The 26648-nt window shown below is 45.8% G+C and overlaps 1 protein-coding gene and 1 pseudogene across 2 annotated transcripts; one reads left to right on the forward strand and one right to left on the reverse strand.

Annotated features, from left to right (window-relative positions):
* LOC139255710 (zinc finger protein 420-like) overlaps positions 1–26648 on the reverse strand; it is a 96447-nt pseudogene that overhangs the window by 43539 nt on the left and 26260 nt on the right.
* LOC139255702 (zinc finger protein 239-like) lies at positions 1348–24678 on the forward strand. Of its 2 annotated transcripts, none has more exons than XR_011592065.1 (2): positions 1348–1535; positions 20204–22176. XR_011592065.1 is itself a non-coding variant. In XM_070873971.1 (2 exons), the coding sequence occupies exon 2, from the start codon at positions 22951–22953 to the stop codon at positions 23533–23535; it is 585 nt and encodes a 194-aa protein (XP_070730072.1). In that variant the 5' UTR covers positions 1348–1535; positions 22667–22950; the 3' UTR covers positions 23536–24678. The 2 variants fall into 2 exon arrangements, 1 of the variants encoding a protein (XP_070730072.1); XM_070873971.1 differs by lacking the exon at positions 20204–22176 and adding an exon at positions 22667–24678.

Raw genomic sequence — 26648 nt, forward strand, 5'->3', positions numbered from 1 at the left:
CTGTCTACAGGACCGGTGTGTATCTGAGTAAATGGCATTTCTCTTACCTTTCTCCCCAGTCGATCTATTGAAGCACTTTCAATTGGAAGGGGCTCCCTGGTTGGTGATCTCACAATCCTGTGCTGGTTCACCTGCTGTTGTTCCTCAGTCCACAATCCCTGTTTCCTTCCAGCTGTGGAACTTTCTCAATCACTCCGCCATTCACCGGGAGATCTAATTATGGCAGGGCAGAAAATTAGAAGAATATTAATGTTGTGAAGTGGAATGTAAAGTGTTTTTCCAATGTTTCAGAAAAGTATATGTCCAGTATTTCTGTTTGATTTTATCCTATTCCTCAAGATTCCTGTCCCGCCCATCTGGACTTACAGAAAATCACCAGAATTTTCCCCGGGTTACACACTGTCTGATCTCACTGGGCCCCCGGGTTATACGCTGTCTGATCTCACTGGGCCCCCAGGTTACACACTGTCTGATCTCACTGGGCCCCCAGGTTACACACTGTCTGATCTCACTGGGCCCCCGGGTTACACACTGTCTGATCTCACTGGGCCCCGGGTTACACACTGTCTGATCTCACTGGGGCCCCGGGTTACACACTGTCTGATCTCACTGGGCCCCCGGGTTACACACTGTCTGATCTCACTGGCCCCCCGGGTTACACACTGTCTGATCTCACTGGGCCCCCGGGTTACACACTGTCTGATCTCACTGGGCCCTCGGGTTACACACTGTCTGATCTCACTGGGCCCCCGGGTTACACACTGTCTGATCTCACTGGGCCCCCGGGTTACACACTGTCTGATCTCACTGGGCCCCCGGGTTACACACTGTCTGAGCTCACTGGAAGTTTCAGTCTATCTCCCGCATGTCCCCAAACCCTGAGTTCCGGGGCTGTGTGTTCAGTTCGGTGTTTTCCCTCATAGATTCACCGCACGCTCCCCGGCCCCAGCCGCCCACCATCAGTCCGGTTCCCTTCTGCCCCCGGTTCCCTACATTGTCCAACTGCTGGTTCCAGCAAACTGCGCGGCATCCGGAGATTGGGGGTGGGGAGGACTGCACCGAGCATGCGCACTGCGGCGACAGGGCGACTTCCTGCATAAATTAATGACCTTCAGCGAATTCCCGGCCGTCTATTGGCTGCACGAAACGGATTGCCAACCACTCTCACTAATAGGAGCCGGCAGCACCGCAGAGCCCCGCCCACTGTGATGAAGGAGCGCTGGGCAGCTCGTGGGTCACGTGGCTCCTGATTTCAAAAATTCCGGCCGTTCAACCGTTACCAGGAAACGTCATAGCCCCGCCCACATCGCCTGTGACGTCACAAATTGCGTCGGTGCTGAGGGGCGGGACTGCTCGCCGGACTCGCAGCTCAGTCAATCCCTCACTCCGACAGTATTATTAATAATTTTTCTTTATAGAGCGTCTTAAACGTCCCAAGGCGCTTCACAGCAGTGTTACAGGACACAACACATACATTTGTCACCGAGCCACAGAAGCAGAAATTGCGGCAGATGACCAAAAGCTGCGTCAAAGAGGTAGGTTTTAAGGAGGGTCTGAAAGTAGGAAAGAGGCGGAGAGGTTTAGGGAGGGAGTTCCAGAGCTCGGGGCCCAGGCAGCTGAAGGGCCGGACACCGATGGTGGAGCGATTATAATCGGGGATGGTCAGAAGGGCAGAATTTGAGGAGTGCAGACATCTTGTGGGCTGCAACAGATTCCAGAGATCGGGAGGGGCGAGGCCCTGGAGTGATTTGTAAAAAGTGATTTGTGATTATTAACAGCAACAACTTTTAACAGTGAGTCTTGTTTATTTTGTTTATTTGTACATGGGACGTGCTGGTAACGGAAGAATGACCATAATATGATGGAATGTTACATTAAGTTTGAAAGTGATTTCGTTAAATCCAAAACTGGGATCTTAAATTTAAGCAAACAATCTTTTTAGGTATGAGTGGCGAGTTGGTTAAGGTAGATTGGGAAACTACATTAAAAGGCATGAAGGTAGATAAGCAATGGTGCGCATTAAAGAATTAATACATAATTTACAACAAACATTCATTTCTTTGAGGCACACAAACCCCACAGGAAAGGTGGTCAATCGTGGCTAACGAGAGAAGTTAAAGATAGTTTTAGATCAAAGGAACAGGGTTATAATGTTGCCAAAAGAGCAGTAAGCCTGGGGATTGGGAGCATTTTAGAATTCAGCAAAGGAGGACCAAGAAACTGATAAAGGGAAAATAGAATATAAGAGTAAACTAGCGACAGACATAAAAACAGACTGTAAAAGCTTCTATATGTATGTTTAAAAGGAAAAGATTAACAAAAGTAAATGTGGGTCCCCTACAGGCTGAGGCAGAAGAAATTATATTGGGGAATAAAGAAATGGCAGAGAAATTAAACACATTCTTTGGGGCGTAAATTGTGGTTGGAGGCTTCCTTCGGGTGAACGCCCCCGACAGGAATTTTTTTAACAAAATTACCTGGTGGTCCTGGAGGAACATAGGATTGTGGTCGGAGTCCTAGTTTCGCAGTGCAGCGTACAGGAACATTTCTTCCAGGTATGTATTCGTATCCTGGGATCATGTGGGCCTGGACCATCAATGAACATCTAGTATTCGCATTGATAATAATTGGAGCTCCGGTTGTACGAGCTCCCATTGCTATCAACAACAACAACTTTTATTTATATAGTGCTTTTAATGTAGTAAAATGTCCCAAGGTGCTTCACAATTGTGATATAAGACAAAAATTAATTTGGCACTGAGCCACATAACAACAAATTACAGCAGATGACTAAAAGCTTGGTCAAAGAGGGAGGTTTTATGGAGAGTCTTAAAGGAGATAAGCAATGTCTAGAGATGGAGAGGTTTAGGGAGGGAGTTCCAGAACTTAGGGCCCAGGCAGCTGAAGGCATGTCCGCCGATGGTTGAACAGTTCTAATCAGGAATGCTCAAGAGGGCAGATTTTGAGGAATGGTGTTGTGAGGCTGAAAGAGATTAGAGATAGGGAAGGATGAGGCCATGGAGGGATTTTTAAACAAGGATGAGAATTTTGAAATCGAGACATTGCTTAACCAATGTCGGTCATGAGCAAAGAGGTGATGAGTGATCGGAGACTTGATACAAATTAAAACACGGGCAGTCGAGTTGTGGATTACCTCAAGATTACGTAGGGTAGAATGTGGGAGACCATTCAGGAGTGCGTTGGAGTAGTCCAGTCTAGAGGTAACGAAGGCATGGATGAGGGTTTCAGCAGCAGATGAGCTGAGACCAGGGCAGATGCAGGCAATATTAGAGGTGGAAATAGATGGATTTAAATATGCTGCAGATATGTTGCCAGAAGCTAATTTCAAGGTCAAATATGATGCCTAGGATGCGAACAGTCTGGTTTAGCCTCAGGCAGATGCTAGGGAGAGGGATGGTGTCGGTGGCTGGGGAACGCAGTTTATGGTGTGGACCATAGACAATGGCTTCGGTCTTCACAATATTTAATTGAAGAACATTTCTGCTCATCCAGTACTGGATGTTGGACAAGCAGTCTGACAATTTAGAGACCATGGAGGGGTCGAGAGAAGTGGTGGAGAGGTAGAGCTGGGTGTCATCAGCGTACACGTGGAACCTGACTCTGTTTTCAGATGACATCACCAAGGGGCAGCATATAGATGAGAAATAGGAGGGACCAAGGATAGATCCTTGGGGGACACCAGAGGTACTGATGCGGGGGCGGGAAGAGAAGCCATTGCAGGAGATTTTCTGGTTATGATTAGATAGATAGGAATAGAACCAGTCGAGTGCAGTCACACCCAGCTGGACGATGTTGGAGGAGGATGGAGTGGTCAACTGTGTCAAAGGCTGCAGACAGGATGAGGAGGGATAATTTACCTTTGTCACAGTCACAAAGACTGTCATTTGTGACTTTGATTAGAGCAGTTTCAGTACTGTGGCAAGGGCGGAAATCAGATTGAAGGGATTCAAACGAGGAGTTCTGGGAAAGATGGGCATGAATTTGGGAGGAGACAACACATTCAACGACTTTGAAGAAAGGGAGTTAGAGATGGGGCGGTAGCTAACCAGCACAGTGGAGTCAGGTTGTTTTTGAAGAGAGGGGTGATGACTGCAGATTTGAAGGAGAGGTGGACAGTTCTTTGGCAGTCCCTCGGAGTCGAGGATGACTTGCTTCCACATTAATGAGTTCTCGGGTGACTGATAGTCCAATGCGGGACCTACAGTCTCTGTCACAGGTGGGACAGATGGTGGTTGAATGGACGTTGGCTAAAGGGACGGGTGGGTGGATTGCTTGGGTTGCCGTGCGCTCCTTCTGCTGTTTGCGCTTGTCTTCTGTGTGCTCTGGGAGAAGAGACTCTGTGTTCGGCGCCTTCCCGGATGCTTCTCCTCCACTTTGAGCGGTCTTCGGCTAGGGATTCCCAGTTGTCAGTGGGGATGTTGCACTTTTTCAAGGAAGTTTTGAGGGTGCCCTTGCAGTGTTTCCTCTGCCCACCTGGGGCTCGCTTGCCGTGTCGAAGCTCTGAGTAGAGCGCTTGTTTCGGAGTCCAGTATCGGCCATGCGGACAATGTGGCTCATCCATCGGAGCTGATTGAGTGTGGTCAATGCCTCGATGCTGGGGATGTTGGCCTGAGTGAGAACACTGACGTTAGTGCGTCTTTCCTGCCAATGGATTTGCAGGATCTTGCGCAGGCAACGTTGGTATTTCTCCAGTGCCTTGAGGTGCTGCTGTCTGTCTCTAAAGCATATAGGAGGATGGCTTTCACTACTGCTCTGTCGACCATGAAGGGGACAGTACCTGAGGAGAGAGAACCGTTAACAATGTCAGATAACATGGGAGCTAGAAAAGGAAGTTGTGTGGGCAGCAGTTTATTGGGAATGGGGTCAAGGGAGCAGGAAGTGGGTCTCATGGACAAGATGAGCGTGGAGAGGTCAAGAGGGGAGATCAGAGAGAAACTAGAGAAAGATGCGAGTTTAGAACTAAGGCAGGAACTTTGCCCCCGTGGGCTCGGGGAAGGAAGGGAACAACTGGAAGAGGCAGACGATCGGATGGTCTCAATCTTTGAGGCAAATAGGTCCATGAGCTCCTCACAATTGTTGGAGGTGAGTGTGGTGGAGACAGGAGAGAGGGGTTTAAGGAGACGGTTAGCAGCAGAGAATAGTAGCCGGGGATTAGCGCTGCATTTCAGAATGATCCTAAAACAGTGAGCAGTTTTTACAGACAAGAGTAGGACCCGATAATGCTTTGTGGTCGAGCCAGATCTGGAGGTGAATGACTAAACCACTTGTCCACCACATCCGTTCAGGTCTGTGCCCCTTGGACTTGAGGGAGTGAAGATAAGGACTGTACCGGGGGGAACGGCCGGGGTGAGAGAGAGTAATAATAGGGACTAGGGCATCAAAGATGGTAGTGAGGTGTGGGTGAGCAGATTGATGGCTGCAGAAATGTCATGGTGAAAGGAGGGCCAAAGGCTGGACAGTTTGGAGTTGATAAGTGCAGCTATAAGAGAGTTTGGAGAGAGTTTTTTTCCAGGGGAGGATGCAGAAGGAAGTAGATTTGGGTGGGGGAAGGGGGATGTGGGTGGAGAGCGATACAAGGTAAAGGTCAGAGATGGCCTTATCTGTAATTGACACAGTAGGAATATCGAGGCCACGAGAAATGGCAAGGTCAAGGGGGAGGCCGTGAGTATGGGTTGAGGAGTTCACATGGAGGGAGAGATTAAGGGAGGACAGGAGGGTAGTGAACTCAGAGGAGAGAGAGCTTGATGAATTGAGATGGATGTTGAAATCACCGAGGATGAGAAGTCACTCGGTGCAGAGGCTGAGGGAGGAGAGCAGTGAGGATATATCCGCGATAACATTTTAATCATACTTGGGATGGTGGTGGAGAACAAGAATTTTAAATAAGGTGAGATGTTCAAAGGAGGAGAAAGTGCCGGAGGAGTAGGGGGACACACCAAGGTATGATTTGATGATGAACCACACCACCACCACGGTGGTCTGGGCGGGGCAAGTGATGGAAGGTATAGCCGGGAGGGGCGGCTTCCTTTAAAGGTAATGTGCCATCATCCCTCAGCCAACTTTCCGTCAGGGCCATGATGTCTATCACCCACAATAAGCTCATGGATGGCAAGGGCCTTGTCCGCAAGTGAACGGACATTCTGCAAGGAGATGCAGAGAGGATCGATGATGGCTGACCCACTGCCAGCATCCACAGGGTCAGGGATTGGAGGGATGAGTTGGATGGGAGGAGATTGGCAAGGTTAGCCCCTACCCCCCCCCCCCCCCCCAGGCAAGCTGGGGCAAGGTCGGTGAGAGGAGGATGGGACAGTTGGGGTTGTTGCTCGTGAGGAGACAGCGACGAGTGCCTCGGTGGGCCCTTCGGCAGATGCCAAGAGGAGCACAGAGGGAAGCTGCAGGCTTGTCTCAAAGGGAGTCGAGCCTGGGACGGTGGCAGGAGAAGGAAGTGGAAATAGAAGGGAATGGCTCGGGTCCAAAGCGGCAGCCAAAATGGCAGCAATTAGTCACTGGGGGAAAAAACTCAGTTTACACAGTGAATAGGGAATACTACAATAGGGATTCTACAATAGTACAATCAGTATAATCAAGATCAATTATATTGAAACAAAATTGATTAATATATAGATTAATTATAAGTAAACTTAAAATCAGAATTTGAATAATTGAAAAGTTAAATCAGTCTCGAGCTGTCTCATTAAATCAGTAAATCAATTCTCGGGTAGATCAAAAGACACAATGAGAAGTAATCATTCCAAAGACCATTGATCCAACTTCTGTCCTGTGATTGTATGAACTGATGCTCCCCACTCTCTGTCCTGTGATTGTATGAACTGGTGCTCCACTCTCTGTCCTGTGATTGTATGAACTGGTGCTCTCCACTCTCTGTCCTGTGATTGTATGAACTGGTGCTCTCCACTCTCTGTCCTGTGATTGTATGAACTGGAGCTCTCCACATTTTGTCCTGTGCCAGTTTCAACTTAGAGATATAATTTCTATATAGTTTCAGTTTCAAATACAGAGGTAAGCTCCCTCTACATTGTCCCATCAAACAGGTCCTTTTCTACTCAATTTATTGTTTACACCGGCACACACTCGCTCCGGTTGCAGTTTGATCCTGATCACTGCAAATCCCTTCAGCCTTCCCACTCTGCTCTCTCCAGATGTAATTAGCTACAAGACAGCATGAAACAAATAGGAACCTCGGATTTTAGTTTTGAAATGAATATTTGAGTTGCTGTCGGTGGATTATCTGTAGCAGGAGAGGTGGTTGCGGGCCGGTGGAGCAGAGGGCACTAATGGTCCGTGATGGGGAGAATCGCCCTTCTTCTCTCTTAACAAGCCCGGATTCAACATACGAACACCTTGGATAAGTTTCAATGACTTTAATTCCAACATGTGAAGGGGGAGCATCTCACTTCTCAGCCCCTGAGAAAGGATCTCCAATGAGTTGTTCAAATTGCACCTTAATTATGCAGGGTTTAGCACATGGACAGACCTTAACAGTGACGTGATTGGTTGTACCAACGCATGATCAAATACCCATTTGTTCCCTCCTTCCAAGTGTCACTCGCCTTATATTATATTGCTCCCTTGAGCCCGAGGCCAACGAGTGGCCATCTTGTGTATGTGCAGTTTTAAGCATACCTTCAACAAGTGGTCATCTTGTGGCTCTACATGTATGTGCAGTTTTAAGCATACCTTCTGTTTAGCCAGCTCAGGGCCTACATAATAGCCAGAAAACATCTTTGATAATCAATCTTGCTCTTGCAATCCCCCTTTTTGGCCCTTGGCTATATACTCCAAGATAGGCCAATGTGCCATCCCCTCATTATTTCATCCAAAGGGGAAGTGATATTGTCAGCTTAATCCGTCCGTCTGGGTGGCCAAGCCCTTGCTTACGGATGGCTTCTCGTATCTCTTCCTTTACACACCACTTACCTGTTTTACAGATTTTTCCTTAGATAATAAAGGTTTAGTTTCTTCTAAGGCTTTTATGGGGGCCTGAGCTTATAGCTTTCCTCGCCAGTCGTTTACATCTCCAACATAATTCAACCATTAAAACCACACATTGCACAATCACCAATACATGGGATATTATTCTTATCCAGGGGTGTACCTGCACGTTTAGTCCAAAGTTCCAAAGCCTGGCATACCAGGGTTGGTTTGCCAACATTTCTTTAGTGTCCTTCTGGAGTTTGTCAATCTTCTTCATCAGGATGATGTACTTCTGCCGTTGTTCATGGATGTCCTGTTCCAACTTAGTTTGTTCTTCACTAAGTCTGGGTATATGTCGTCCTTGTGGTTCCTCGAAACCTTTATACCCTGCTTTGATAGTGTCCACCGCCGTCCCATTGACGGACTCTCCTTTCAATTCCGGATATATGATATCTCCCTGAATAACGACGACGAATTTTGGCACAAAACAGAAGTCGGTGGTCGTGATAGGGCAGTGGGTAACTCCCCCCACAGTCATGTTGACTGCCGTGGTGCTCACACACCATCCTCTCTTTTCTAGTGAGGCTGAGGTCGTTTGAGTCCAGTGTTAGCGGTGTGACACTCAACACACATCCTTCTGTTTGGCCATATCCACAGTCGTTGTTATCGAGGTCTGGGTGCTCTCAGCATAAAACAACTTGATTATTCTTATAACAATCATTAATATAGATACCTTTGGTATTGTTTCCCTTTTTAATTATGTACTGGTGCAATTTGTGATACCTCACACGGGTCTGATTCCTTATTTCTCCTACATTGTTTACTTGGTACAATGTGTTTCCCTTTGTCACGTCGTATTGTGGTATTGATAACACAAACCCTATTATATTCTGATGTCAGGTTACACACCTGTTCTAAGGGACCCAGGCATGGCTATTCCTCCGGGCCTCACAGGCTTGGGTATCATTCTTGCCCATTCAGCAAATACATCATTGATTATCCAATCCGGCACTCCTCCATTCTGGAGTTGTTCTAGGTTATGTTCTACCGCATTGAGCATTCAAGCCCCATATCCTGCACAAACTATCTCGGCTGCCATTCTTTTACTCATAGTTTGTCCAGCCTGGTTTACCAAATTTATTGTTTTTGCATGGTCCCGCAATGTATGGGCAACCTGTCGCATTTCCCATTCCACCCCATCCCCTAACTGGGCCTGCATTTTCTTATCATCTCCCCTTTCCAGCAGTCCTTTTAAGGTCTGTGTGAGGGTGATGACCTGCTCTTCTATTGTTTGAAGATCTATTGTATTAACTGTCGCAACACCCACCGCATATCCTGCTCCCACCATTTCTAATATTCCCCTCTTTCTCCTCCCGCCTTTCCCGTTTTTGTTCAGCTTTTTTATGCTGAACTTCATAACTTGGATTCGGGCCCCTCGAGGGCTCATGGGGGGTTAGGTTTTTATATAAGCTTATAGTTTTCTTACCGCAAAACAATGGAACAGTTATGTTCGTTAGATTTAATAATACCGTAATTACCCTTTGGCGTACCCTGAAATGGATTTTGTCTTTAGTTCTTTTTATTACTAACCCTCCGCTTGCCCCGTGTCATGTTTGGGCATCTTGGGGGTTCTGGGGTCGTTGTGGTTGGGGCTTTTGTGGTGGTTGGGATCTCTATCTTACACACGAACATTCCCTATAAGGAACCATTACCGCATTGTGATTCCCTGATGGGTATGGGGGTAGTCCCCTCTGCCTCCCTGGTGAGGTTACATCTTACCCACACACACTTGCATGGATTTCCTTGCATTCATGCTATTCATGCATGTCCATGATTGGTTCTGCCATGAGTGTCCTTTATCCAGGCTTGTCCATTCCACTTCAAGTCGCCCCCTTTGGCATTTTCCGCAAAAGATTGAGTTTGTAGTGGAAATATTTCCTTGATAGCTGTCTGGGCAACTTACTGCTGGGTCGTGGTATAAGATGGGGTTACCCATTATTCCTCCTACTAGGACTAAGGTCCGATAAAACACAACATGTCACCGGTCAGTTAGGGTCTCATGTTACACAATGTTCTAACTGTCCAATGTTTCCACCGTCCGGTTCCATCTATTGCCACGCACACATCGCTTACCATTATTACCTGGTGAGGGCCTGTCCATTTTGGTGAGAATCCTGGCTTTTTGGGGTTTATTTTTACCATTACCTTGCTCCCAACCTGTAGTATCTGAGCCTTTTGTTCCTTGGTGCCAGTTTCCAAGTCCTTGATCACTTGCTGATCCCTGGCATGTGCCTTCAGATCATGTAATTGTTTACATAATTCCATCACAAATCTCCTTACTGGGTCCCGGTAGGGTCCGACGCCATCACTCCCCGTCACTAGAACCTCAGGTAATCTCATTGCCCTTCTTGTCATTAGTTTGAATGGCGTGAGTCCGGTGGTCTGGTTTGGGGTCGCCCTTAATTTCATTAAAATCCGGGGCGGCATATCTACCCATCCCTTTCCTGTAATGTGGTAACCCAACTAGAGTTTTCTACAGTTCAAGTCTGACGTCTCTGCTCCTGTATTCCATACCTCGACTAATAAAGGCAAGTATTCCATATGCCTTCTTTAATCACCTTATCTACCTAGCCTGCTTGCTTCAGGGGTTTGTGGACCTATACTCCAAGGCCCCTTTGTTCCTCTACACTTTTCAGTGTCGTACCATTTAATGTTTGTTTTATAATCTGTTGCCTCTGTAGTTTTTAGCACTTTTTGTTGCTATATGCCTACACTTCATGGTTTGGATTCCCACTAAATATCTCCTTTTAGAATTGCTTCCTGCTTTTTAAAAAAAAAGTCACCGGAGCAACTAACTTCGACCCCTCATTTCTTGCATTACAAAGAGCCTCTCTCTACATTTCCACCATGTTTGTCAGTCTGTTGCAGTTATAACAGACTTCGGGTGTACCCCACTGTTTCTAATTGATGGGGACTGCTGGCAGTTGTTCCTTTTTATGTGTCCTGATGGATGCTGTCTTCATCACATCTACTATCAGTTTATTTCATCATTTTCTCCGTCAATAGCCTGGTCCATTTACTTAATTGATAATACGTGTGAGTGATTAAAATGAGGGTTTCCTCCTTTTTGTTTCTTTTCCGACTCCCACCATTTTCTTTGTTCAGCGGGTGGGTCATCTGGTTCCAATTTTGTTTAATCATTATTTCAATAAGTTTTCAATTTTTGTCTGCTAGGTAACGTGTCAGGTAACGTGTCAGGGATCCCTGGTCCCCACTCGTGTTTCTCACTTCCCATGGCTATAGGTTGTCAGCAGTACGTCCCTTACTTATTCCTCACGAGTGAGACCGTTACTTGCAAACTTATCAATTATCAATCGTAACGTTACACAGACACGCTTCTATATAACCGATCGCAATTGTTTCACCTGGGATCTTCCGCTAACTACTTGAAGTCTCGGCCAGACCTGCAGATTCGGATCTCTCAGGCAACTGACATCAGACAGATTTCTGCCCTTTGTCCTAACTGCATGGTAATTTAAACGTATTCACGCCTTTGACATGGCTTCCATCATCTGGTGTCCGCCGCCCGCTTCAGATCCTATTCGTGACGCCTATTGTATGGAGTATTTAAAATTAACACTCAACAATAGGTCTGGGTTCAAAGATTCAATATTACAGGTACCACTTTGTGATGCACATCATGGTACAATATCACCTGAGTTGAGATTACCGTTGGCCCTGGGATGTGTTTATGACGAACAATTCGCTTTTCCCACAAATCTGTTTATTCGTTGGAGAAGGAGCCTTTGGATGAGTCTTTTTTAAAACTCTACTGCTTGTACAACTGCGCTCCCGTCCTTGATATAATGGACGGTTATAGTGGTATGATTACCATGCCACTGTAAATGTACCCCTATCCTATACCCTCGTCTGTCCTTACTTCTACCATTCACGATATGTCTCTTACTACTTTGTGAGAGTGGCGGGGTTTGCGAGGTATGTCTGTGGACAGGAGGTAGTTCCAAATCTGGGACCCGAGGAGATTTTTCCAGCTCCCGTGTCCTGTCCACTTCCCTTTGGATCATACTGTACCTGATTAGGTGGAGGTATCCCATTAGGCACCCCTTCTTCCTCATTCCCCTGGAGAGGACGAATCCCACTTCTGAGATTTATTCTCAGATGTAGTCGGTTACAGTGGTGTGCCTTCCTGACCCCTCAGGAATAATCCACTAACCCCTTTAAACAACATCGCTTCTTTCCGATGGTCATCTACTTAAAACAAAATAACGCACAGAATCTCTGGTGATTCTCTTCAAATTAAGATTTCCAATATTCAAAAGGTGTCACCCACTGAGTTAAAACAGTTCACAGCTGCCTGTGAAAGAGTTAACTTCCTTTGTTTCGAAAGCTGACAAACACAGACACCATTAATCATTGTCGACTTCAGCCTGCAGCCTTTTTCAGTTTAAACTCTCCAGTTAAGAATGTTACTTTTGTAAAGTCTCTGCATTTTTATTCTCAAAATAAACATTCAGAAAAACATCTTTACACAATAGTATTTCATCCTTTTCTCCCCAGTTACACATTGGTCAGAATTTTTTTAAAACCATACCAATCATTAATGTGAAATGCCTTATGTCCAGAACTAAAGACTCTTCACACAAGTTACATCAACCAGAATTTGATCATGGCCATAATAAAAGTCTGGTTTTTAATAGGTTAATTAACCTCAGTAACTCCAATATTAAACTTCCCAATGCCACTTTGAAAAGGGGGAGGGGCCACAGCCAAACAAAGGAACAATCGCACATGTTTCCTAAAACTTTACTGAAACATCAAAGGAAAACACGAACAGTAAGAAAGAAACATGATCTTCCCTTTTCTCCTTTTGATTCAGTCATAACTATTTATCCATTATTCCTTAAATCAATTTTCAATTTCTGATCCCTATCACATCTCCTCTAAACCTCCCTTCAGTTACTTTAAACCTATGCTCTCTGGTTGTTGACCTCTCTTCCCAAGGAAACAGGATCTTCCTATCACTCTATCTAGGCCCCACCTAATTTTATACACCTCAATAAAGTCTCCCCTCAGGCCTCCTCTATTCCAAAGAAAAGAGACCCAGCCTCTCGAATCTTTCTGCACAGCCAAAATTCTCCAGTCCAGGCAACATTCTTGTAAATCTCCTCTGCACCCTTTCCAGTGCAATCACATCTTTCCTATATTACCTGACCCTTTCGTTCCATCTCTTTATTTTGTTCCCGATAGCAGCTAATACTACCGTATGAGCCCGGTCCCCTTTATTTCTTGGCTGGCACTCCCACCATTTTGCCTGCCTCTCCGGTGAGTCGTCTCGTTGCCATCCCTTTTTCATCATTCCCTCAATTAGTTTCATGTTTTTATCTGCTAGCATTTTCCCTATAGATCCCTCGGGTCCCCAGTCATATTTACCGGCCATTTCTAAGATTGCTAAGGGGCTACCTTTCTCTTAGTGGGCTACTCTTGTACCTCCATCATGTCTCCTGACCAATACTTGTTCGTTAGTACCGCACCCCAGTTGTGACCGTGTTAGAGTCTACTCATACCCCAAGTCATACTTATTCCTTGGTCTTCGTCCTCCCCGTGGCTCGTTTATTTGTTCTTTCTACAGGTTTCCTCCTTTCCCGTAAAGAGTGTAACAGCTCTAACTTGTAGGTGGTATTGAAAACGTACTCACTCCAACAGCTGCCACATCATTTTCGGGCTAGCAAGACTGTATCCTGCCGAATACGCCAGTTGATGGGGAGAATCGCCCTTCTCCTCTCAACAAGCCTGGATTCAACAGACGAACACCTTGGATAAGTTTCAATTACTTTAATTCCAACATGTGAAGGGGGAGCATCTCACTTCTCAGCCCCTGAGAAAGGATCTCCAACGAGCTGTTCAAATTGCACCTTAATTATACAGGGTTTAGTGTGGATATCTGAACGGAATATATGGAATTAAGGACAGTAAAGTAAACGGGATATATGAAAATGTATAAGCCATGGAAGAATAGCTGGGAGAATGTCAGATTGCAAATAGCGCAACATCAGCTTAGCTAACAGTCTGTCTCAAGGTTTCAAGTCACTAATCCTGCCAATAATATATAATTGTAACATGAAATACATCTGCAGAATTGCAAGGTCTCAGTAAATAAATAGTCACACCATTAGATTGAAACATTTGGAGGCAATACTTAAGCTTTCAAGAAGAACATCTCATATAGATTGACTAATGAGTGACTGAGTTAGACTGTCAATCCATTTGTATTTTGTTATCTGATTTCAAAACTGTATAACTGTTAACGCTTTACGATGTAACTTCACCTATCCGTAGGGAGTGTGTACGCTCTATCCAGAGAGTATATCTTCTGTCTGATAGGTCTTACTGGCCGGTAATAAAGACTGCTTTGTTCAAAGCACAAGAGGTATTCGACTCAGTAATTTTACTGAACCAGATTGAAGTAAAAGAATCCAGGAATTAACATTTGGTGTCAGAAGTGGGATCTCAACGGACGACTGCCGAAAACTTGCGAATTAAGAGCCAGACTAGCCTTGGACGAGACGAGGGGAAAATGGCCACTGGAGTGAGTATGATTTCAATACTGCTCCAGTTTCCCCCGGTTTCAAAAGTCTGAGGAAAGTTTAGCCACTCGCTGGTTCTCAGGTAGTGTCTGAACGAGATCCAGGACAATCTGGTGAATACCTTTCAAACTTAGAATAGGGATAGAGATAGGGAAATTGTGCGATGATGCAAACCAAGCGGCGACTTGGAAAGATAGTTAGAGCTAGATAGGGATAGATGATCAATCATGGATCCAAAAAAAATTAATAGGAAAGAAAAGAGACTCTTATGAATTTCTGTTTAAATGAGAAATGCTTCTGTGACTTTTACTGTAAAAAAAAAAAAAGCCGGGGAGTTGTGGTTTGTTTTATCTCAAACAGAATGAAAGTTTGTTTTAACCCTTCGTAGTGTTGTCCTGTATGTGGGAAGTTTAAGAGTGTGAACCTTATTGAATTACGTATATTCGGATGATAAGTTGCGGATCCAGGAAATGCCCAAAGGATAGATTTGTTAAAAAGAGAAAAAATTACATGGTCCCGGTGGTTAAAAAAAAAAGAAAAACTTGTTGAAAGAAAACATTCAGAGAAGGCACAGCAAAACAACTGAGATGGATTTAAAAGGATTTAAAAAAAAATTATATTAAATAACACGACCTTGAGGCTGGAACAATTGAGATAACGAAAAGCAGTCCACAGCCTACGTGCTCTCTAGTTATAAAAAAAAAAGTAACGTACTAAATAGGTGCTGAAAGAAAAAAAAAAATGTTCTGAGATTTTAAATTATGAAAAATATAAAATCACTCCTGTCCAGTTGGCAGAAAAACTCCATTAAATTAGGGCTTTCATTGACTGATTGAATTTAAACTGCGCAGTAACGTCAAAGGATAGGGAAATTTGGAGACTAAAAGAAATTAATTGAGGCTCATAAGAAATCAAAATTAGAAAATTAGGCTCACAGGGAATAAAATGGGGATTTAAATAGAGGATAGGTGTTCAACTCAGGTACGACGAAGGGACCTTGAATATCACTTGGCCCGTCTAGGCTCTGATTGAATTTTAAAAAAAAACCCCGCAGCAACTCGGAAGGTAGGGCCGACGCGAACGCGCGGCCGAGAGAGAGAAGGGCCGAAGCGAACGCGCAGCGACGTAAACGCGCAGTGAAGCGAACGCGCAGTGACGTCAACGCGCAGTGACGTAGACGCGCGGTGACGTAAACGCGCAGTGACGCCGACGCGTAGTGACGCAGAGGCGCAGCAACGCGAATCGCGAAAGTCAGTGCTAATGGCAGTAAGTCTGTAAGTCTTAAAGTGTTTAGAGTTTTAAGTTTAGTATTAAGATCGCGCGGCTATGCGGACCGTGCGGTGATGCGGGTAATTTTGTAGATCGTGCGGCTATGCGGACCGTGCGGTGATGCGGGTAAGTGTTAGAAGTCTTTGTCTATTTTGTAGATCGCGCGGCTATGCGGACCGTGCGGCGATGCGGGTAAGTGTTTGAAGTAAAGTTAAAGTATCTTAACTCGCGCGGCGACGCGAGCCACGGGTCGACGCGGATTGCGCGGCGACGTGAACTGCGAGGCAACGCGGATTGCGAGGCGACGTGAACTGCGAGGCAACGCGGATTGCGAGGCGACGTGAACTGCGAGGCGACGTGGTAGTTTAGTATTAAGATCGTGCGGCGACGCGGACCGTGCGGTGATGCGGGTAAGTGTTAGATTTGGAGTTAGTTAAAGTCCGTGTTAGTTCTGTAAAGTCTGTGTCTATTTGTAAGTTTGTTTAAATTGCACGACGACACGAACGCGTAGCGACACAGTAATACGAGGGGCAGTGTGAAAATGGGAAATCAGTTAGATAAAACCACGGATGCGGGTAGTCCGCTACAAAAGTTATGTGAGGAATTCCCTGAAAGAGCTGAAGACTTTAGAAAATTATCAGGAGCCCTGAACAAATTATTAGGAGATGACCAGTGGCCTCTAGGTCACACTAGAAGCGTAGAGGTAAAAAAAAAGCACAGGGATTAATTTGGAGAAGGGGACGAGGAAAAGGGGATAAAAAAATTTAATTGCAACCTGGCGACATTATTGTCAGAAATTAAAAGATGCATCACTTCTATCGAGTTGGCAAACAATGCTATTAAATTAGGACTTGCATTGACAGAGGGAACACATGTTAAAACTGTAGACGTCTTTAAAAAAAAAAGAATGAATGTGCGCACGAGAAACTTGCTAAGAGATCCTCTGGGACCTCTGAGAAAGGTATTGATCAACTACAAGTTAAAATGGCTGGCTTTGTGTTAACCGAGGCTGATGATGAAATTGATGAGTGGCCACTGACTCAGCGCCCAACGGCGCCTCCCGCACCCCCTGGCCTCTTGCTCCAGTCCTCTTCCCAACACCCTCCACCTAACACTCCGGTAAAAAGAGTTAGGAACAACCACATATCACCAAAGCAACAAACCCAAACTGACTCCTCATCCTCTGATAGCGATTCGGATCCCCAGTTTACAAGCAATACAGCCGAAAGGACCAGATCTCACACTCGAAAGGGCAGAACTATATCTCAACATCACAAACAGTCCCGTAAATCTTCTAGTCAACCTACCAGTCCAAGTTGTGAAAGACATAGCAAACACCCCCGCCGATCGAGACGCAGAACTGTCAAGCAGTCAGACAGCTCTGAAACATCCTCCGGCCTGGAAATGATTTCCAAGATCCCAAAGTCCCGACACCAATTCCCTGTCAGACCAATGCCAAACCCTGATGCACAACAAGCTGCAGACCACCTCTCTATAGATGTCTGTGATCTTCAAACAACTATTTGATTGCTCACGCTATCCGGACAGATGGAAAGGGCAGTTAAATATTATTGGCAGAAAAAGAAAGGGGAGGGGGGAGGTGCGCCCCCAACCCGGGTCAAAACTGAATACGTGACTAGAAAGGAAGAGCCATCTCGGGAGGAAGGATCAATAGAACCGCAGTGTTGCATACAGGATTGGATGGATAAGCAAGGATACGGTTATACTAAACAACCAAACGGCCCGAGCCCTGCTAATAAACCTCCCTATTGTCCCCGGCATGGTATGGGAAGAGGCCGGGACTGGGTAAGAGGGATTGACTGTTTTAATTGTGGGCAGGAAGGACATTGGAATAAAAATTGCCCCTACCGTCAGCATGGAAAAGGAAGAGGAGGAAGAGGAGGGGGGCAAGGGGGGAGAGGAAGATCTTACACTAACTTCTCCCAGAACAACCCCTTTGGTCAATTGTCCCCCGATTGACTACGCAGCTTGATTGTGCAGGGATCCTCCCCGGACGACGAACCCATTCTGAATGAGTGGCAACCCTTTTTGATAGATACGGGAGCCTTCATGTCTTCTGTACAATCAAAGCTTAAACTCCCTGCTTCTACTGAAACACAGGAACTTTCAGGATTCCTGGGACAAATCTCGACATTCCCAGTGTCAGAACCGGTTAAAATGGGTTACCAGGAAGAATCGGTGGAACATCGAGTTGTTATCACAACCAATCTGGACTGTAACTTGATGGCTAGAGACCTCCTTTGCAAATTCCAGTTGCATTTGGAGTGTGGAGATAATGGGATTATTGTAAAACAGGAAACCCTTAAGCGGCAGTATTATACCACTAGAACCCCTCAGTGGTGGTCTCTGGACCTGCCGCAGGCACCCTGTCACGTGACCCTAGCATACGATCCCAGTGGAAAGAATCAGGACCTGCAGAACTTTTATCAGGATCACGAAGGGGAAGTGAAGGGAATTCTATTAAGGGCTAGAGTGACTGGACTGGAAAGAGAGGCAGATTTTGTGGAAGTGGATAAGAATCTGTGGAAACAGCCCCTAACAATGGCACCGCATATTGCTCGTGAAGTATTAGCCCCTCACCATGCTAAGGATTTGGGAGTTATGGTACGCAAGGCCATAGATGAGGCTGACCCTACCAGCCGGGATGTGCAAATAAATCATGGCCGAACAGTCCAATTTAATGGGGACCCCGAGAAAGTATTAACAACTCTATGGCATCATACTGGCTTGGACATACCTGACTATGTGGATCCTCATGTGTGGGCAGAGGACCCCTCCGAAGTGGGTTATACTCCCATTAATTGAGATCCCAGTGCAGGGCAATGTGGACTGGCCCTCTATCCGACAGAACCCACTGAAATCACAGGCAATCCTAAACTGACTTTTCGGCACTGTACTGCAATTAATCCGGCCTGTTTTCTTACTGAGCCACCCCAAGATGAGGAAGAACCCAGTCATGATTGCTTATCTTTAATTTAAGAGGCCACATCAGTCAGGGAAGATTTAGTTGATGGAAGATCCAGACTGTATTCTTACTGAGCCACCCCAAGATGAGGAAGAACCCAGTCATGATTGTTTATGTTTGTTGACGGAAGTACTTCTATTAATCCAGAAGATACACGAATCTCAGGATACGCCATAGTAAACCAGGAGAATCAGGTCTTGGAATCTGCTGCTTTGAAACCGCCTATTCTGCTCAACAAGCTGAACTATTCGCCCTCACCCAAGCCTGTATCTTGGCCAACGATCTCAAAGTCAGTATCTATACCGACTCTAGGTATGCCTTTGGGGTGGCGCATGATTTCGGACAATTATGGAAAAATAGGGGATTCCTAACCTCACAGGGGAATGAGATATCTCAAACAGCTAGTATCTGATTTGTTGCAAGCCCTCATGTTCCCCAAACGCATTGCCATTGTACCAAGAGGCCAAACAGGCCTCTCATGACCAACAGATGGTAGTGCCCAAAATTATGAGTCAGACTAAAAATCCTGCGAAGGATAAGTTAGCCTCGGAAAAACCAATGCCAACCATCCAAGATGTTATAAAAGCACAGGGGGACGCTCCTGAAAAAGATAAACTGTTGTGGAAATATTATGCATGTACTTATGACAATGTTTCTAAACTCTGGACCACTCCCGCGGAACAGACTTGCATGTCTGACGAGTTGGCTTCATGGGTTATAGAATGTCTGCATTTTGCTACTCATTGTGGAGCAAGGGCAACAAGTGATACGCTTTTGGCTACTTGGTGGCACCCTAAACTCCAGGCGCTCACCCAGAACATCAGTAGTCGTTGCCTGGTTGGCCAGCAACATATTCCAGGGAAGGGAGTCCCCTGTGATTGGGGTAAAACGCCCCTACCCGAAGGTCCCTTTGAGATATTTCAGTTGGACTACATTGAGTTGCAAAAAGTTCAGTGTTACAGATATGTGTTAGTAATAGTAGATGTGTTTAGCAGATGGATTGAAGCCTACCCTAACCTGGACGATAAGACTCAGACTGTTGTTAAGGTGTTAATGAGGGAAATTGTTCCTAGATATGAGATCTCAGCTAGACTGATGACCACCTATGTTCTTTCTCTGACTCAGGCTCTGCGACTAGTTCACAACCAGGTTCAAGATGCTCACCTCGACCTCCCAGTTTTACCCGAATTGTCCCTCGTGGCACCAGGGAAGTATGGATTCGGAAGGGATTAGAGCCACAATGGGAGGGGCCTTTTCAGGTGTCACTCACTACCCCCACTGCAGCCAAGGTTGAGGGGAAAAGTGCCTGGGTTCACCTGCACCACTGCAAGCTCATCACCATTTAAACAAATTTTGCTGGTTAGTCTAATTCCTGTTTCTGTTCCAGATCTCCTCCTCCCTATAGCTGAACAAGGCAGTTGAAGGAGGATCAGTTTGAACTCTTACCTGTCAGACAGCCAAATACACTGACTGAGACCTGAAGGGAAACGTGAAAACAGAACTCTTTTTATCAGCTAAATAATGGGACTATTTATAAGATGAGACTGTGTCTGTATGCTACTGTCTGCATAATAGTGTTGATATATGACAGTTTTGGTGCACGGGAAGGAAGACAAAGGCGAGAGCTCCATGTAAACACCTTTTTGTTTATGTCTTACGTTTATGCGGAAAAAGGGCACTTCACTAGATGCTGGGTGTGTTCACATATCCCTATACATTCCAAAGGGGGAATTCCTTTGCGCACCGTTCCCCTGACCCTAACTGAGACTGTTAGATGGATTCAAAGAAACGATATTGGAACAGGTAGCTAACCGCACTGCTGAGGCTCTGGAGGGCATCACAGCTGAAATGGTAGCGATAAGGACCATAGCATTACAAAACCGAATGGCCCTCGATTACCTGTTAGCTGAGAAAGGGGGAACGTGTGCCCTGATAGGATCTGAATGTTGCACTTACATTCCTGATAGTTCAGAAAACATAACCCACCTTGCCGATCACATAAGGAGGGAGGTGAAAAAGTTATCCACACCAGCAAAAGAACTTAGCAGGTTTGATTGGTTTCTGGGTGGATCTTGGAGATCCTATCTAATACATGGCGCAATTGTTCTCATCATAATAATTACCTGCTGTTTGATTGTTGGTTGCCTTAACCTCTGCTGTAAAGCAATGACAAGGTTAGCAGACCCTCTTGTGGTCAAGGGTTCCCGGGTTATGATCCAACAAACTAGAGAACTACTCAACAATGCAATACTCATAGAATGATCCTAAATGTTATCATAGAATGATAAAAGGGGGGATGTGGATATCTGAACGGAATATATGGAATTAAGGACAGTAAAGTAAACGGGATATATGAAAATGTATAAGCCATGGAAGAATAGCTGGGAGAATGTCAGATTGCAAATAGCGCAACATCAGCTTAGCTAACAGTCTGTCTCAAGGTTTCAAGTCACTAATCCTGCCAATAATATATAATTGTAACATGAAATACATCTGCAGAATTGCAAGGTCTCAGTAAATAAATAGTCACACCATTAGATTGAAACATTTGGAGGCAATACTTAAGCTTTCAAGAAGAACATCTCATATAGATTGACTAATGAGTGACTGAGTTAGACTGTCAATCCATTTGTATTTTGTTATCTGATTTCAAAACTGTATAACTGTTAACGCTTTACGATGTAACTTCACCTATCCGTAGGGAGTGTGTACGCTCTATCCAGAGAGTATATCTTCTGTCTGATAGGTCTTACTGGCCGGTAATAAAGACTGCTTTGTTCAAAGCACAAGAGGTATTCGACTCAGTAATTTTACTGAACCAGATTGAAGTAAAAGAATCCAGGAATTAACATTAGCACATGGACAGACCTTAACAGTGACGTGATTGATTGTACCAACGCATGATCAAATACCCATTTGTTCCCTCCTTCCAAGTGTCACTCACCTTAGATTATCTTGCACCCTTGAGCGTGAGGTCAACGAGTGATCATCTTGTGTACGTGCAGTTTTAAGCATACCTTCAATGAGTGGTCATCTTGTGGCTGTATGCGTATGTGCAGTTTTAAGCATACCTTCTGTTTAGCCAGCTCAAGGCCTACATAATAGCCAGATAACATCTTTGATAATCAATCTTGCTCTTGCAGTCCGACAGATGGACAGGGAGGCTTCATAAACAATTGGTGTACGCCGCAAACCGGGAATAATAACCTGAACTACCGGTGTTTGCAGCTTCGGGGCTTTAACGCCCTCTCTCCGGCCGTGCTGGACTCCAGTCGCCACCTCGCTCGGCTCAATCTCACTCGCACTCCCTCCCTTTAAATCTAATCTCCAAATCACCCCGTCAGCAGTGGCTGCCTCCTATTCCTCCTTCACTGTGGTCGGATATATAGGTATAGATTAATGGTGATGTAGATCAATAATTCCCTTTTATCGGCAGTAATTCAGTCACAATTGTGGGCCGGGCATTGAGATGCCGACTTCAGGGGAGGGGGGCGGAACCAGTGAGTGTAGAACTGAACCCAGCCAGAGTCAGCACCTTCAGGGGAGGGAGGGGAACCAGTGAGTGTAGAACTGAACCCAGACAGAGTCAGCACCTTCAGGGGAAGGAGGGGAACCAGTGAGTGTAGAACTGAACCCAGACAGAGTTGGTAGTGAAAACTGGAAGTGGAGCTGTCTTCAGACGTGCGATGTGTTTGAATTTCAGAACAGTGAGTACGGAGAGTGTATGGGACAGGGATTTACAGCTCTGGAGGAACAAGACAGGAAAGAATGTTCCATGGAATCTAGAATTGTCTGTTCTGAATTTCTGTCCTGTACTTGACGTAATTATTTTTGTAAACTCCTTTTCCAGGGTATTAGAAGGGCAGCATTTGCAGACAGGAAACTCAAACCAAACATCACGTCAAGATCTGACTGAATCATTCGATTCATCAGGACCTGAATATCATCGGCCTTTGAATATTGAAGGAGAAATGTTTGTCTGTTCTGTCTGTGGGAACAGATTTCAAACATCAGTGTGACTGGAAAAGCACCAAGACACACACACCCGAGTGAGAGTGTTCCAGTGCACTGCCTGTGGAAAGAGCTTTAACCAGTTACACAGACTGAAAAAACATTGGTTTCTCCCCGTTGTGAATGGTGCATTCATGTGTTGTGTGTGGACGAGGCTTCAACTTATCATCCAACCTGGAGAGACACAAGAACACTCGCACCACAGATAAACCGTGGGAATGTGGGGACTGTGGAAAGAGATTCAATTACCCGTCTGATCTGGAAGTTCATCGGCGCAGTCACACCGGGGAGAGGCCGTTCACCTGCTCAGTATGTGGGAAGGGATTCACTTTGAAATGCAACCTGCTGACACACCAGCGAGTTCACACTGGGGAGAGACCGTTCACTTGCTCCAAGTGTGGGAAGGGCTTCACTTGTTCATCCAACCAGCTGATACACCAGCGAGTTCACACCGGGGAGAGGCCATTCACTTGTTCTGAGTGTGGGAAGGGATTTGCTTGTTCATCCAACCTTCTAACTCACCAGCGAGTTCACACTGGGGAGAGACCATTCACCTGTTCCATGTGTGGGAAGGGATTCACTGTGTCATCTAACCTGCTGGCACACCAGCGAGTTCACACTGGGGAGAGACCATTCACCTGCTCAGTGTGTGGGAAGGGATTCACAACCTCATCCAACCTGCTGACACACCAGCGAGTTCACAAGTGACTGGAAGGATTGGATTCTACTTTTATTCCAGCCTGAATCATATCCATTCTGACAGTTGGGGTTTCTTTCTGCAAATACTGATTCCCCCTATAACTGGACTGGAGTTTAATATTCTGGATATTTGACCAATTAATCAACGGGAAAAGGATCAGATAAAATCATGTTGATTTTGTTTGCATCCATATTTCACTGTTTAAACGGTTTTCTTCAAATACTGAAAACTGCAACAAATGGAGCTAAACTTTCTTGAACCATTGATAAAATGAATTCAATCTGCAGATTGGTTTGGGATTTCTCTGGGATGGAGCTGGAGATGATGTGCCTTGAAATACCGCCGGTGTCCAGTAGATGGCGCTGTCTCTCCAACTAACTGACTGAGAGGAGAGTGACTGCCCCCTGGAGCAGGAGGAATGAGGGCAGCTCAGGGTCAGACACTGAACATACTGCCCCCCCACAGAGACATCACACACTGCCCCCCTCCCTGGGGCAGCTCAGGGCCAGATACTGAACATACTGCCCCCCACAGGGACATCGCACATGGCCCCCTCCCTGGGGCAGCTCAGAGTCAGAACTTGAGGCTCAATTTTCCCCACCATTCTGTGCTGTTTTTTTGGCGTCCCCTGTTTTTTTTGAGCAAACTAAAATCTTCAAGTTTCCTCAAAGTTTCTGCGCCATCGTAAATCACTTGGGTACGATTTTTTTTTAATGCTACGATTTTTTGATGTTACTGGGGGCGTAACCTGCCGGCTGTACCATTTCTTGCCATTTAAGCGAGTTTGGCCAACCACGATTTCTTTTAAGATGGTGTAGTGGACCGCGCTGAAAAACCTTCTGGGCTTTTAACAAAATCAGTCACATAACAAAATCGGCGCAGATAAGACGCCATTGTTTTTAGCCGAGGTTTTGGAGGGAGTGAAGGAGGCATTAATTACACAAAATGAATGCATGATACATGTTCATTTTTGGAGAGTGAAAAGGGAGAAACTACATTTATTTGAATGTCTAAATGGAAATTGTGACTTTTGACCAAGTTCCACCTCACCACTGAACCTCTTCTCACCGGGCTCGAGGGTCAGAGTGCCAGCCGGCAGCATCGCTCCCTTGGCTGGACACAGGAGCTTGGCACTCGGCTTCAAAAGAAGCCCAAGGGGTAGAAGCCGAGCCCTAAGCTCCTGTGTCCGACCAAGGGATCGATGCTGCTGGCCGATGTTCCGACCCTGTGTGCCTCGAGCCCGGTGAGCATCGGAGATGGCACAGAAACATTTCTTTGCACAGCAACAATGAAAAATATTAAATATTGCCCCCAGTCATTATTATAATGTATATTTTGTGTCCCAAATGTCTGCCTTGTGAGCGTTGCATCGCCGTAGAAACCGAGCCTCGTGTTGTGCATGCGCAGACCAGGGTGTGGCCCATGACTAGGGCATCAATCTTAGAGGGAAGAAGGTGTGAGTGCTTTCTGCTACTATTTTCATTGCATTTCAAACAAATAATGTGGGCAATATTAATAATGCCTTACTGAGAAATAGCCTTCTGCATCATGGTGATGCAGAAGAGACAATTGATACGACGGCATCACATCAGGAACCAGAGAGCACGGCGGATGATGGCCAGGAGGCCTTACCCAAATCGGGTATAGAGAGAGAGAGAGAGGCGTTCATACCTGCACCTGAGTGAGGCAGACTGCATCAGAAGGCTGCATTTTCAACAGGAAGGTCATAACAGATCTGCGAATTAATCAAGGCAAACCTGCAGCCTCGAAGCCTGTCGAAGTGAAGGTTACTGCAGCACTTGCCTTCTATGTCTCTGGCTCTGGCATCAACTGGGAATGTATGCTCCATCTCTCAACATCCAACACATCTGCATTCAGCAGGTGACTGCTGCACTGTATGCCTGCAGGAACGACTACATCAAGTTTCCCATGACCGCCCAGGCAATGCGTGACAGGGCTGTGGGCTTCTCCAGGATTGCTGGTTTCCCCAAGGTACAGGGTTACATTGACTGTACACATCGTCTTGCGAGCACCTTTGGATGATTCCGTGATGTACAGGAACAGAAAAGGGTTCCACTCACTGAACACCCAGCTCATCATGGCAGTTGCCCAGATGCCCAGGGGGCAGCTTCCTGCTGTGTGAGAGCGCTATATCTGCCATTTTTCAGCAGCAGCCACAAGGGCAGAGCTGGCTGCTGGGGGCAAAGGGTACGGCCTCGTCACCTGCCTGATCACCCTCACCCCACCACCCCATGCGTAACCCGGACAGAAGCCGAGCGTCACTACATGTCCCACATAACAACGTGCAGCATCATTGAGAGGACCATTGGCATACTGAAGCAGCGTTTCCGATGCCTGGATCACTGGAGGTTACCTGTAATATGCCCCTGAGACTGTCGGTCAGTTCACTGTCATGTGCTGCATGCTGCACAACTTGGCCATCATGAGGCAACAGCAACTGGAAGTAGAAGAGCCACCTCAGGCGAGAGGGGATGAGGATGATGACGAACAGGCTGATACGAGGAGGAGGTGGAGGAAACCATGCAAGTACCTCAACCCCCAGGATGACGGTGGGGGTGGGTACCGTGCACCTTTTACTATTGCTCGAACCTTCCGTCAGCAGCTAATCCTTGAACCCTTTGCTACAAGAAGGCTCAGCAGCACATTTCATAATTGACCATGTTTACTGTTTGGACATGTTCCATAATGTTGTGTTGTGTTAATTGAAGAAGTAATGTTAGTGATTCTGCTTTAATTGAAAAAAGAATTACATTCGTTAAAAATGTTTACACTTGTACTTAACTTTAATAAAAATATTTTTGTATCAAATTTTAAACTTTTCAGTTAAGATCACTTGTAAATTTACATCACTTAGAAAAAACTTTTCAATTGAGATCAGTTAAATAACAATAACATAAAAACAACAGCAGCAAACAAACTTTAGCTGCAGCCATCTCTCCTCCCCCTTATTCTAAGACTTGCCCTTGTTGACTCCACCCTTGGCTGGAGGTGGTGGTGCAGGCATTCTCCCGCCGGTACCAAGCTGCTTTTTTCGAGCATCTTGGGGAATGTGCATTTCCTGTTGGTGGGGATGGACAGACAGCAATGTGGAAGGCCCGAC

Source organism: Pristiophorus japonicus, unplaced genomic scaffold (assembly GCF_044704955.1).
Source record: "Pristiophorus japonicus isolate sPriJap1 unplaced genomic scaffold, sPriJap1.hap1 HAP1_SCAFFOLD_622, whole genome shotgun sequence".
Classification (NCBI taxonomy): Eukaryota; Metazoa; Chordata; class Chondrichthyes; family Pristiophoridae; genus Pristiophorus; species Pristiophorus japonicus.